This window comes from Catharus ustulatus, chromosome 17 (genome assembly GCF_009819885.2).
Source record: "Catharus ustulatus isolate bCatUst1 chromosome 17, bCatUst1.pri.v2, whole genome shotgun sequence".
NCBI lineage: Eukaryota > Metazoa > Chordata > Aves > Passeriformes > Turdidae > Catharus > Catharus ustulatus.
The window spans coordinates 421,095-435,238 of record NC_046237.1 but is presented as its reverse complement, the minus strand read 5'-3'; the positions used below and the strand labels follow the sequence as shown (position 1 = coordinate 435,238).

Genomic DNA, 14,144 nt, shown 5'->3' with positions numbered 1-14,144 from the left:
TGATGGAGATCGTAATGATGAATGATGATAAAACTCCTGAAGGGAAACAGGCAGGACCCAGTATGTGTCAACACCATAAGCTAATTTTCATTTGCAGGCAAAGTGATCTGACAACATCATTACCTACTTCTGCTCCAAAGGCTCCCTCCTGCTCTCTTCCCCCAGGGATTTACCAGCAGGATCTGTTTGTGCAGTCACACAAGGTGTGGAGCTGGAGCCAGCACACTGCACAGCCCTTTTCAGAGACATTTGCAATGCCTTGTGTCATCAAGTGACAGCCTGTGCAGAAACACAGCTGCTGTGAGGGTCCCTTGGGCTGAATCTTTCATACTCCTGCATCTCCAGGCTACAGTGACAGAAGGGAAGGCCTGGCAGTCCTACCATGCCACCAACAGTAGCTCTTGATAAGACCTTATGTTATCAGCTCTTAGGGATGAGGCAGCAGTGAAGAAAACTCTTGTGGAAGATTTCAGTTTTATTAAAACTACTACACAAAAACTGCATCCATTATAGCTTCAGTATTCAATTCTGAAAGAATTTGCTAAAAGCAGAGTTTCCCATGATCAACAGTTTGGGTAGATTTTGAAAATGAAGAACTTTTCCAGTAGCTGTTTCCATTCTGCTCCTGAAATAACCACCTGGCTCTTTAGGAGTAGGTGGCTCAGAAAGGGGCTTCTGCAGGACAAGGAAAACTTTCCAGTGACAAAATGCTGCTCTCATTACAGACCACCAAGAAATGAAACTGGCTTTCAGCTTGGCAGAGATCCTCACTGCAGAAGCCAAAATTACATGCTCCAGTGATTTATTCCCAAAGCATCTCTGGGGATCACACCCCTCCACTCCTGAGAGGCCACAAGTTAGTGAGCCAGCCCCTGGGTGTGTCAAATGGAATGACCTTGATCTCACCCTGCAGTGAGTTCCTGTTTGGAATAAATTAGGTTAAGAAACTAAAGAGATGGCATCACACAGATTAATCAAACAGACATTGGGAGAATATCTCCAGTCTCCTTTATTTTAATTTACAGAAAAGTATGAATACTAGTAAGCAGAATATAAGGAAAATATTTCAGGTATTTCTTTGTGTCAAAACCACAAAGCTATAGTCAGCCCTCCTGGCACAGCTGAGCTGGCTTCCTATTAAGAGCCCCAGGACTGCATTGCATTTTGGGCCAACTCAGAGATGTTCCTTGAAGCTGGAGTCCAAGAGGCCAGTTTGTCCCTGTTCTCACGGATTTGACAAGCACATTTCCAAGTTCTGTCATTACCTCAGCAGCACAAGACCAACCCTCTGTAAGACTGAGGGCCAAATGAAATTATGAGACCAGGGAGGATGAAAATAGAAGGAACAGATACACAAGCACAAGCAGGAAGTACCCAAAGTGCTGTGCCACAAAAAGAAGGCACTTGGGTTAATCTATTTTGCATTGTTGATTTTTGAGACTTAAAAAAATAATAATTAAACCTGGCTTCTTATGGCCTTTTTTGTTTGATTTGTTATTTGGTAAATTCTCATTCCTTTTAAGAGAGGAGGAATTGCAAGAAGTCATCAAAGTCAGACAAGATTCTCTCGGAAATAAGAGACTGGCACTTCCCAGCCAGCCTGATTTCCTTGGAAATCGAGGAGCACCCACAGACAGAGAGGAGCCCAGGTGCCCCCTGTGGAAAGGCAGTGAAAGCAAAGCCTCTGACACGGAGAAGTCACTGCTCTGGCTGGGGCTCCTGCTGCTGCCGCACACTGGGGCTTGCTGGGACTGCCACAAGTCAGATGAACAAGAAGCTGTGAACAGAAGGGCAGGAACAAGTGTCCAGCTGGCGAATTCTCCTCCAGGTTCCTTTGCATCGATGGTTCCCCACCGCCTGCCAGTGCAACAGCTGATTCCTGAGACACAGTCATTACAGGGAGAAGCGAGAGAAAATTAACTGCACCTCCACTGCAGGGCACTCACCACCAGCTACAATAGGGCTCCAATCACCCAGTAAATCCCATTTAGTCTGATAATATAAACTTTTAAATCTCCCAGTAAATCCCATTTAGTCTGATAACATCCATATTTACTCATGGGCCCGATTCTGCCTCTTTACCACGGTAAAGCAGCAGCAGCCACAGTGAAGCCCACAGGTTGTACTAGTGTGAAGAAAAACCTAACAGTGACAGGAACAGACATGTCCCTGTAGCACTGTGCCCGTGCCCAGATTTTACCACTGAGTGGCTTAAGGGAATTGCTGACAGTGGCATCTCCCAGGCCGGAGCTCTGGAGGAGTACAGCTAGCACACCTGGATCAACTCTTGCCCTATGCCGAGAGCTGACACAGACGGCCCAAAGAGCCCTCATTTCTCCAGAGAGCTGCGGGAGGCACAGTGTGACCCTGAGAGAAGGGATCAAGGGAGCAGAATAACAAAGTGCAGGTGAAAAGAAGAACGGAAAGCCTTACAGGTGGCTGCCGGAGCCGTCACCGCGGCAGTGCTGGCGGGGCGGGAGCAGAGCCGGCTGCTGGCACTCCACGCACACCGTGTGCCCCTCCCGCAGGTCGCGCGTCCAGCGGCCGTGCGAGCGCTGCCCCTGCAGGCAGCCCGGCCCCAGGGCCACCAGCTGGAACTCCACACAGTACCTGCAACCCAACAACGGGCCATCAGCTCAGAAACCACGCCAGGCCGGCACGGGCTGACACAGCCACGCTCACCTGCTGCACCACAGACCATTGATTAAGAAAAACCAACCAAAAAATCCCCCCATCCAAGGTCATTAACAGCAGAACATGTGAGGTACCTGCATTTTGACAAGGTTAAACAAGGAACAAAACTACTCTGCTGATACTTTCAGCTAACACATAAAAAATATCAGGTATGACTGGCATCTGTTTTTACCAACAGGGACACAGACTGGTCAAGCATTTGATAAATCTAATTCCAAGTCTGGTACCCACTCGCGGAGCCACAGATCTTCTGTCGACTCCTGTCAGTTACTCAGAATGGATTTTGTTGAGCAGCTTGTGACAGGAGCTAAGATTTGGTCTGTAAAGGTTCTCCTTGTGATGATCTCCCTCCTGCAACCAGAGACTCTGCAGGTGGAATGTGGCTGAGTCCCTGAGCTGAGCCTCCAACTTACCCTGTCCTTTCACTGCCATCAGCTGCAGCTCTTCTCTTCCTCCCTTTTCCAAACCCTCCCGTAGTTATTAATGCTGGGACTGTGTACACCAAAGAGAAAGGTACAGAGTGTCAGTGGAATGCTGCTCTAAGGCTTGTTATGTCTGCAAAACAGAACTACGGGCTTTTAATGTCATAGGGTTTTATCTTTAGCAGGAGACAAAAACAATTCTAAGTTTGTATTTTCATATTATCTCTCACTGTCAGCCATTTCACTGAGAAGAGAATCTGTATAGCTGCCAGGTTTTTGCCTGAGCAGAGTAAGCCCACCTATAGGAACACCCCACAGGGGGAGGCAATATTCACTCAATGACAGCTCTCAACAGGTTTGAAGAAGTCACTTGCAGCTGACAGATCTTGACCCCAAAATACCAACCAAAATGACAAGTAATCCTTCTAAAAGAATCAGTAAAGGTGTTCCACAAGAACCTGATTTGAACTAACTAAACCCAGGCTTTTTCTTCAGAATCTATCTGGAGGTCTCCCTTGCCTGCATTCTGCCCCAGTGCAGAGAAGGGATATCTCAGTGTGGAGAGGTACCACTCCTTTGTGACTTTTTGCAGATAAGTCATAAATATATATATATACACATATAAATGAGGGGAAAAGTGTTCAACACCCACTTACAGAAGTTTTAAACAGACATAAATCTGCCAATCTCACCAAAATTTCCAGAGATATGAATCTGTATAAGTGAGAGCAGAGCAGACCTGTAACATCTCACTTTTGATCACGGTGGATCACAGCAAGTGGCAGGCAGCACTTCCAGCACTGTCCTGGGAAGGACGTGTCTAACCTCCTGTGTGAACAGCCCAGTTCTCAATAAGCCCAGGCAGGTCCATGGCAAACACAGCAGTGTCTAAAAACAATTCTTCAAACAGAGGAAAAAACAGCTCTGCTGACCCAAACCAGAGTCCTCCCCAGGACTGCTCAGACACTTTTCAGCGGGCTTACTGAGGGACTGCTGGCACTCTGTTTCTTGCCGGCTCCAGTACTCCACACAGCCAGCCCTCTCCTCCAGGGCAGGACACGGCTCTGCCCCGTTCCTGGGCTCCTGCACGATGTGCCTGGTCCGGACACGATAGGTGGTCTTGCAAGGCTCTGCACAGCCACTCCAGGCACTCCACTGAGATACCACACAGGGGATAACTGGAGGAAGAGCAGCAAACCGGGATGTGGAAGGTTACAGGAATGGTGCCAATGAAATGCCTGCTCCAGAAAGAACGCTTTTTGACCCCGCTCAGTAGGAGGTTCCTTATCTCAGACCTGTCCCACAGCTGTCTCGGGCAGCTCTCCGCAGCTCTCCTCCAGGCTCCTCCGAGCCCCGCTGAGCCCGGCGGTGCCCGGGCGCGGGGCCGGAGCCCGAGGGCGAGCAGGGCGCCGGTGGCTCACCTGGGCAGGCCTGGCCGTAGTCGTGGCAGCAGTCCAGGGTGCGGGTGCAAGCCTGGTCGCAGTAGCAGGGCCCGGTGGAGCCGTCGGGCCGGCGGCCGGTGCTCAGGCAGGAGGGGTCGCGGCCGGGGCAGCACAGCCCGAGGGCAGCGCAGCCGGGGGCGCGGCGGGGCACGGCCGGCGGCAGCAGCAGCAGCGGCAGCAGCAGCAGCGGCAGCAGCGCCGGGAGCCAGCGGGACATGGCCTCGGCTCGGCCTCCGGCACCTGCGCTGCCACCGCGGGCGGAGGAGCCGGCCCGGCCCCGCACCGGGCAGGAGGAGCGGCCACGCCGGGCGGGGCCGGGCGAGGCCTTGGGGAGCTGTGTTGGGGCGTACCGGGGCTGTGCTGGGGCTGTGCCCGCGGTACTGGGGTGCTGGGGCTGTGCTGGGGCCTGTGCCCGCTGTACTGAGGTGCTGGGGCTGTGCTGGGGCTGTGACCGCGGCACCGGGGTGCTGGGGCTGTGCCCGCTGTGCTGGGGCTGTGTTGGGGCTGTCACACCGTGCCGGCGGCAGTGCCCGGTGCTGCTCTCGGCCATCCCCTCCATCTCTGCACCCTGCAGTGCCCGGTGCTGCTCTCGGCCATCCCCTCCATCTCTGCAGTGCCCGGTGCTGCTCTCGGCCATCCCCTCCATCTCTGCAGTGCCTGGTGCTGCTCTCGGCCATCCCCTCCATCTCTGCAGTGCCTGGTGCTGCTCTCGGCCATCCCCTCCATCTCTGCAGTGCCCGGAGCTGCTCTCGGCCATCCCCTCCATCTCTGCAGTGCCCGGTGCTGCTCTCGGCCATCCCCTCCATCTCTGCAGTGCCCGGTGCTGCTCTCGGCCATCCCCTCCATCTCTGCACTCTCTGCAGTGCCCAGTGCTGCTCTCGGCCATCCCCTCCATCTCTGCACTCTCCGTGGCACCACGTGCCACTCCATTTCTGTGGCTCATCAAACTAAAAACTGTTCAGCCCTGCTTCAAACCGCTGGCATTTACCCACCAGATTATCGAAAGATTACCATCAAAAGCAGATGATAAAGGAGACCAATTGTTTTGCTGGATTTGACTCCAGCATACCTCAGGAGCCATTAAAAATGGAAAGTACTTCACTGCCAGTACAGCAGCTTCTAAGGAGAATAATCCAGTTGGCTATGCTGCTTCTCTTCAGAATTACCCTGAATTTTCTTAATTGGAAATGCAAGAAGCTTAGAGAGATTACAGCCACTCGTGTGAATTATTTAGCTATTCAGTACAAAGCAAAGGGCTTTACTGTAACTTTTTAATCAAAGACGCTCGCTCTAAAATATTGATCACAACAGATGTTATACCTTGCTGAACACTGAACTGGGATTTATAAATCGCTTTTTTGCAAGCAATTATGCTATTGTACTAAGACTGGGTATGGACAGAGTGTTCCCATTTCAGGGAAACTGCAGCAAAGATGTTTCTAGAAAAACGGAAAATAACATTAGAGGACAGGTTAACACCTTCAGCATGTACAATTTTGGAGGCATGGGCACAGAGGAGACTTGGCACTGCATCGGCTTGGGCATAACATGGTAAAACGGTCAAAAAAGATAAGAAATAGAAAGAACTTTAGCTTCTTTATATATCACTAGATGTCTGCAGCAAAGAACAGGCATCTTATTTTCTTGGCAGTGGTCAGATATTGTCACCTTGGAAATCGTACATGTGGCAAATCCTTCAGTGAGCAAGGGGCATAAGGGCTGGGAGAGGAAAGAGAAGAGCAGTGCCAGTCAGCAGCTACGGGGTCGAGGAAGCTGGAATTTCCTGCGTGACCTCGGGTAAGCCATTCAAGCAATGCATGTGTCACTGTTGATCTAGAACAGGAAGGACATTCAGAAGGAGATTGCATTACTCAGCTAATTAGCTCCCCCAGCAGAGGCGGGCGCGGCCCTGGCACCATTGGCTGAGGGGCAGAGCACAGGCCCAGCTCGGGCTGCCACGCTCCACAGCCCCCTGCCAACGGCAAATTACTCTGAGACACACAGACCGAATGAAAATGAGCTTTGGAAGGCTATGGGCCTGCATAAAGACTGCAATTTGGACTGACCCTGTGCGGTTAGGAAAATTGAATCTGGGTCCAGGCATCGCAGAAGGGCTTACAGCCAATGGCCCCAGCAAGCTCCTGGGACCAATCTTTGTTCCTTATCTCACATTCCCAGAGTGAAAGCAGTATCTTCCTTGTTCTGGATGACATCGTTCCCACCTGAACAACAAAAGAGGTCACATCCAGACCACATTAGCAGAAAACCACAGGCACTGACCCGAGTAACATCTCCGTCAGTGCAAGGGATCTGCCAAGTGTGGAAGGGTCTGTAGCCTGGAAGTTACAGCTGCAGAGCATCTGTTTGAAACAGTGGCTACTGTAGGAGACAGAAATGCTTCTTCTCACTGCCTGGAGCACTCTAAGGGTCCCAAAATCTGGATGTTCCTTGGGTGGTCACAAACTCGAGTTGTGCTTCACTGGCTGTCCATGTAACATCCAGCCTGTGGACACAGCTGATGTGTCAAATAATCTTATCACTGAACAGACATGAAAGCAGACGAAATAACACAGCAAATAGAAGCAGCAATGAATAATGGACTGTGCTTTGCTAATGCAGCAGCTAACACATGGGTTTAAAAAGAATATAATCACCATGCAGTCAAAATATGCCTGGGTCTTTGGGAATACAAATGTTAAAACTCTCCCTTGTGCATGAAAATTTCTATTAAAAGCAACATCAGACAGAGAAATAATCTGTGCTATTTTTCTTTTTAATGCACGTGGCACCAAGAAACAGATCTGTTTGAAAAAAAGCAAACATTTTCCTAAACATTCCAGCGCAGTGAGTGACTCCAGGCTTCAGTTTAGAGTTCCACGAGTACCAGGAGCAAGGTCTGTTTGTGCCGAGGCCCAGCGCGGCACCGAGCAGGGACACGCTGCGGCTCAGCCTTCATCCATCCTCACTCAAACCATCCAGCACACAAACGCCAGCAAAACTCAGACTGCTTTCAATTCTCAGTGAAACCGCCTCGACCCCACCACTTACCAAAGCACTGTAGTACAAGTTTGTAAGGGGGCTGTCTGTCCTCCACGGCTGTGCAGCCCAAGCAGGGCGAGTACCAGCTCCGTGCTCCGGCAGGCTGCCGCAGCTGCTCTGGGGACACTGCAGGGGGCTGGGGGCTGGCTTTCGGGACACTGCAGCGGTTTTGGGGCTCGGTTTGAGGACACTGCAGCGGTTTTGGGGCTCGGTTTGGGGACACTGCAGCGGTTTTGGGGCTCGGTTTGGGGACACTGCAGCGGTTTTGGGGCTCGGTTTGGGGACACTGCAGCGGTTTTGGGGCTCCGGGCCCGCGGCGCCCTGAGGGGCAGCAGCGGCCGCACAGCGCCCCCTGGCGGCCGGGCCAGGAACCCAAACCCTGCCCGGGAACCCAAATCCATCCTGCAGGAACCCAAACCCAAACCCTGCCCGGGAACCAAAATCCATCCTGCAGCAATCTCAAACCCTGCCCAGGAACCCAAACCCATCCCCGCAGCACTCAGGTGTGCTAACCTACCAACCATTTCAAATTTATGCTGATGCAGAGCTTGAAACCTGACCTGAGCAACTGTTCTTGCAGAGGTAATAAAACATGCCAAGAACATGGTTCAGCTGCCTCTATCCTTCCAGCTCCCACTGGACAAGCACTCTCTCCTGCACAGAATGTTTGCTGGTAGCTCTGCTCATTATATTAATTAAAGTAATTGTATTAGCAGCAGTTCTGGTCCCTCACCAATAAGCAGTTTCAAGAGATCATGGCTGCTTACATTAATTGAATGAGAAAAATCTCTACTCAATTTAATTGAAGACTGCTTTGAATGTTGAATAGTAGCTGATTTTCCATCGTTGCTGTTTCCTTCTAAGCCTGCATGCCAAAGGCCACTCTGAGCTCAGACACCAAAAGTCCCATCCCAGAACCACAAACTGATTGGTTATGCAGAGGCTGAGCACAGGCTGCCCCTCTCCAGACCTGCAGCACAGCACCAGCCACAGGCTCAGCCCAGCACTTCCACTGCAGGGTTTGTGGAGCTCTGCTGCCATGAGACCATGCCCCTTCTCTTGCCTTGAGGCAGCAGGCTCTCCAATTCCGAGATCCAGGAATGAGCTGTTAAACATGGGGTCAACAGAATTTCAGTCACCAGCCAAACTCACCCATTACTCAGATTTTATTGAAAACAGGCTCCCAGCAGTGCAGAAATTGCAGAAACACTGCTGCAGCATCCCAGACAGCCCTTGCCCACTTCACAGGCTGCCAGGGATACACCACTGAAACTTTCTGCATGGCAGAAAGCCCTGCCTCCCCTCCTGACTCACAAGGCTAACACCCTCCCATTTAAGGTGGCAGGACACCAATGTATCTCTCCTGACAGGTTTGAGGTCAGAGCTGTTGCAGGCTGATGGGAGTGCTGTGGCTTGGGTGAGGATCCCGGCAGCAGCATGGGAGCAGCAGAACCATCCATCTTCTTCAGCAGAGCACTGAGCCTCCAGCAGGGCCCAGGACAACTTCTTATCAATCTCAGCCTGCCAAGAGAACAGCCAACATTTAGTCTATCCACTGTACCCCAGCTTTCCAATCCCCCCCAGCCCCCATAAAAACCGTTAGACAAGGGCTGCTCTGCACAGAGCAGAAGTGGCACTCCAAGCAGGATGAACTCAAACTGCACTGTGGGAGACTTTAGAGCAGGACTTGATATCAGCCTGGGGGAACCAACAGAACAGAGTGCCAGAGAAACATTCAGTCAGCTCAACCAGCCCCACAATTTGAACTGAGCTCACAGAGGGGGCACAGTCCTGCTCTTCAGAGACTTCAGCCTCCCTCAAGGCAGAGCAGCTGCACCTCAACAGCAACACGAGGCTGCAACTGGACTAGCCAGTGGCAACAGCTGTCTATCTGAAACTCAGGTAAGCACATTTTCTGGAGAATTAGTGAAATGCTAACCAGACAGGCAGGTTTTCAGATGCCACACTGAGAACCTCCCATGCAGGGAGGGGGCCCCAAGAACTATAAAGAACAAAAGCTCTCAGACTCCTCAAGAACTACCTTGTTGTTTTTACACTGCTTGAATGGGGCAAGACAAAAACATTACATTTATGCCCTTGAAAATTAAATAGAAACCTTTCACACTGCTTTGCCACTAATTTGAGATCTTCAGAAAAAAACTTGCACTGCAGAAGCAACTTCCTGGGAGAAAGCTGGTCTTTCCCTTTTTCTTTATTAAAGCCAGTGAACATAGGTGAATTAAAGACTTACCATTCTCCCTGACAAAGGGGCACATGGTGCAGCAAAGTAGACAATGTCCTCATCACACATCTCTTCATTGTCAGCTGCAGCTTTAACTTCAGGTCTTCCCAAGGCTCAGCCCCTCAGCTTCTGCCTTCACAGTGCCCTGGGGGTAAAGCCAAAGGGATCCATCAGCATCATGACCCTGATTCCAATGTTTTGGGCATTTGTTAACACCAGAGTGTGGGACACAGCAACACTTCCCTGCTGGTGCATCAGACATGATCTGGCTTGAATAGCAAGAAATCAACACTATCGCTCTGATGGGGAAAAAATTCTGTCATCATTTACACCAGCAAGTCCCTAGGAGCTGTGGACACTCCCACCCACACTGGAAATCCCTTTGCACTCCCCCACCCTGGCCAGCAAGGGTCAGAGCAGAGGGGCCTTGCAGCACCTCCCACAGGGACACACCTCAGCCAGAAGGGCTCCTGCCCCTCACTGGGGCTGCCACCACCCACCAGTCTGTGCACAGGGCCCTTAAACGAGCCCTGGGAACACAATGCAGCAGGAAACCAACGGGGCAGAGCTGTGAGCCACCGTGCTGCTCCAGCTCAGCACTCGTGGCCAGCTTGCAGCCTCCTGGCCTGCTGGCTGCTGTTCACTTTGGACATAATGGAACAGGAGGCCCAAACGACCTCAATGCAATGCCTCTGCAGCAGGAAAATCCCTGCACTCTCACTTCTACAATACCTAGGTTAACACTCATCAGTATGCTCTCCAGGGATAAATGGGAAGCAATTCCCTTGCAGAAAGGTATTTCTTCCCCTCTTGTTTTCCCCTCCCTTATTTTAAAATTTAATTAAACATGTGATTCACACTTACTATAGACTTTATCATTATTTGCCAGAGGTTCAGGCCTGGTGGAGCAAAGCAGACAACTTCCCGTACCACACATTTCTTTATTGTCAGCTGCAGCCTTAACTTCAGGTCTCCACAAGGCTCAGCCCCTCAGCTTCTGCCTTCACAGTGCCCTGGGGGTAAAGCCAAAGGGATCCATCAGCATCATGACCCTGATTCCAATGTTTTGGGCATTTGTTAACACCAGAGTGTGGGACACAGCAACACTTCCCTGCTGGTGCATCAGACATGATCTGGCTTGAATAGCAAGAAATCAACACTGTCGCTCTGATGGGGAAAAAATTCTGTCATCATTTACACCAGCAAGTCCCTAGGAGCTGTGGCTGCACACCCACGGCAGCTGTGGCACACTCCCACCTTCCCTAGCAGAACTATGGCCAATGAGGGAGTTAATAGAAACCATTCCCCAAAATGTGGCTGCTTGGCACGCTCTACGGTACACAGAACAGGGAAATATTCCCCAAAAAATAGACGACACCGATGTATGGGGGTTGTAGAGCAGAGTTCAAGATAGCCAAGGCATTCACCAGCAAAAGAGGGGTCAGGCAGAGACAAACAGGTCATTGCTGCTTGGGCGCGGTGTCCATGCGAGGGTCCCTCGTGTACGAGGAGCCCGGACAGCCCCGGAGTCCCGGGATCCATGCAGCAGGGACCCACGCCGGGCAGCGCCCCGGTGACACCCCCTGGCAATGAGCGGGTTGAGTAATTCGGTGCCTCCTTTGGAACAGCGAACACGAACAGGCGCGGTTTGGGCTCAGCACGGAACAGGAACAGTCTCTCGGCGCACTCACCGCGTGGCCCTGGCTGAGGCTCGGGGCTGCCGCCGCACGCCAGGAAAGCGCCCCCATGGCCGGCCGGGCTCCGGGCTCGGGGCTCTCGCAGGCCTCGGGCTCCGCCGCGCCCTACGGGGAAACAAAGCACAGTGAGTACCGGGAGCAGCGGACGGACAGCAGCGGCCCGCGGCTGCTTCGCTGGGGCATCAGACACGATCTGGCTTGGACAGCGTTGTTCAGCACTGTCGCTCTGACGGGGAAAGAGTCATCACCGTCACCAGCGAACGCCGCGGAGCCCCGCGTGGCCTTGCGGGAAGAGCGGCCCGAGGCGGGCGAGGCGCCCCTGGGGCAGCGCCGGGCCGAGCGGGAGCGGGGCGGCCTCACGGCAGGGCCCGTGCCTCAGGGGACACACACGGCTCCGCCCGCCCCCCGGGAAGCGACCCCGGGCCCTCCCAGCCCCGCCAGCACCTGCACCCACCTCAGCGATCCGGAGCAAGAGGCCGGGGGCCGCCGCGCGATCCAATTTATGGGCCCCGCAGGCCCCGCCTCGGGCCCGCCCGCCGCCACCGCCGCCGAGCCGGGAGGGGCCGTGCGCTGGAGCCGTGCGGGATGGGCTGAGGGGGCCGGGCTGAGGGGGCCGGGCTGAGGGGGCCGGGCTGAGTCGGGAGCAGGGCTCAGTCGGGAGCAGGGGCCGGGCTCGGGGGGCCGGGCTGAGGGGGCCCTGCCCTGCCCTCCCCTCCCGCGCTGTCGCTGGCTCGGAGCCGGGCAGGGCCGGCAGCCGCCGCCGCCATTTGGGCGCTGCTGGGCGCGGCCCGGGCCGGTGTCGGCGGCCGGGGCGGGCGGAGGGGGCGAGCAGCGCAGCCCCCGGTATCGGTGCGTGTGGCATCCTTTACTGGGGCGGGCGAGCGTGGCTTTGGACACTTATTTTTCCTTTATAATTTAAAATATAAACCAGCCGTTAAGAGCCGCTGCAGCGCCGCCTCCATCGCGGCCGTGCTCTGCTCGCGGTGCTCGCTCAGCCCCAGCCCGGCTCCTGCTGCTCCCGGAGCTCGGCTCGGGGGGACACAGCACAGGAACAGCTTTTAGCTGCGTTAGATAGCTAAATTATGTTGCGTTAAATAGTTTGCCACTGAGTAGCGCGAGGAATGGAATAAAAAGCAAATGTGTCTTGAATGAAAACAGCCCAGTTTGTAACCCAAACACTGCCGTGAGTGGTGATTTTTATAGCTAAAATTCACCTTGGGAACGGGGTGTGAGTGCAGGGATGCGGTTCTGGAGGAGCCCTGCCACACGCCGATACCCTGGAGGTGCTCCCCGAGCAGGACCCGGCGCGTCTCTCCATGCCCTTCGTCTCTCCTTGGCCGTCGTCTCTCCGTGCCCGTTTGTCTCTCCATGCCCATCTCTCCGTGCCCATTTGTCTCTCCGTGCCCATTTGTCTCTCCGTGCCCATTTGTCTCTCCGTGCCCATCTCTCCGTGCCCGTCGTCGTTCCGAGCTCAGTTGCAGCCCGATCCCGAGCTGAGCCCTCCAGGCGAAGGCAGAACTTCTTTCTCTGGACATGGGGCTGGAACGGAGTCACGCAGGGGCACGGGCAGGCAGAGGAGCAGAGCCAGAAGCCTTTACATCCGCACGGACTAAACACAGGACAGGAACAGCTGCAGGAAGAAGCTCTGCTCCAGACCGGCTCAGAACCGTGTCACAGCTCCGTGCTTTTTTAATACACGCTGCTTAATTCAGCTCCTGTTAAAATGCTTTTTCCAAGTTAAGTGTGTTTGTGGGCAACTAATTTTTGACAGCATCTTAACAAACAGGACTTGTGGAATAAATCTCAGTGCTGTTAATCCAAGTTCCAGAACACCAAAAGATGAAAAGACAATCAAAGGAAGGATATTTTAAGAGGATTACAGGGAAAACTAATCTTGTTAGACTGCAAACCCCTGTCACATGCACAACACAAAAGGAACTGTAAACGTGATTTGTGTTGCCTAGCTTGGCAAGGAAGGGAAAGTGGGGAGATAGGCAATAGCTGCAGCAGAACTTATTATTAAATTTATTGGATTTTATGTTTGGGTTTTATTCTCCTTGGCAAAACCAGGTGGAAAAGCCCTCACAGGGACTCACTCTGTCAGCATCTCCCGTGTGCCAGCTCACAAGTGCCAGCACAGAATCATTCTCTGGGGAGGGGAGACAGGAAAAGATGGAACATTCCTAAATTGCTAAACAAGGCCTTGATAGAGTACATGTTTCATGTACCATCCTCTTAACCGTTACCCTGTTATGTTCAAGGCTCTTTTAAAATCAGAACTGACTATGAAGAAATCCAAACTTTTTTTGGGATACGACCTCTGCTTTCCCAACATAATAGCCTAAACCAGAAAAGCAGCACCAGATGCCTACAATATTCTTGACATTTCTAACACAGATTGTGATTTTCCAGCAAATGGACTTTATTAGAAAATAAAGATAGGCATCAAGAAAGGCATGAAAAGATCCCCCTGAACTGTTGGGTCAGCAGCTTCACTGTGATAGTCAAAATAAAACAGTCAGCACCCTCATGGGGGTTGGGAAAAAAGCTTCATGAGCTTCTGCCAAAACACACACACTGTTCTTTTAGAATAGGAAAAATCCCAAAC

General features: G+C 52.6%; 1 protein-coding gene and 3 non-coding genes across 4 annotated transcripts; all 4 read right to left on the bottom strand.

Moving 5' to 3' along the window:
- Positions 1-1,048: 1,048 nt before the first annotated feature.
- LOC117004440 (somatomedin-B and thrombospondin type-1 domain-containing protein-like) lies at positions 1,049-5,195 on the bottom strand. Its single transcript, XM_042779809.1, has 6 exons — positions 4,980-5,195; positions 4,538-4,736; positions 4,100-4,294; positions 3,108-3,186; positions 2,434-2,610; positions 1,049-1,879 (listed from the first exon to the last, which is right to left on the bottom strand). Exons 1-6 carry the CDS (start codon positions 5,193-5,195, stop codon positions 1,762-1,764), a joined length of 984 nt encoding a protein of 327 aa, XP_042635743.1. The 3' UTR covers positions 1,049-1,761.
- A 4,889-nt stretch (positions 5,196-10,084) lies between these two features.
- On the bottom strand, positions 10,085-10,175 carry LOC117004559. Its single transcript, XR_004419638.1, has one exon. It is a non-coding gene; the product is annotated as a small nucleolar SNORD12/SNORD106 (small nucleolar RNA).
- A 777-nt stretch (positions 10,176-10,952) lies between these two features.
- On the bottom strand, positions 10,953-11,043 carry LOC117004558. Its single transcript, XR_004419637.1, has one exon. It is a non-coding gene; the product is annotated as a small nucleolar SNORD12/SNORD106 (small nucleolar RNA).
- A 666-nt stretch (positions 11,044-11,709) lies between these two features.
- On the bottom strand, positions 11,710-11,794 carry LOC117004560. The gene has a single exon (XR_004419639.1). It is a non-coding gene; the product is annotated as a small nucleolar SNORD12/SNORD106 (small nucleolar RNA).
- Positions 11,795-14,144: the final 2,350 nt, after the last annotated feature.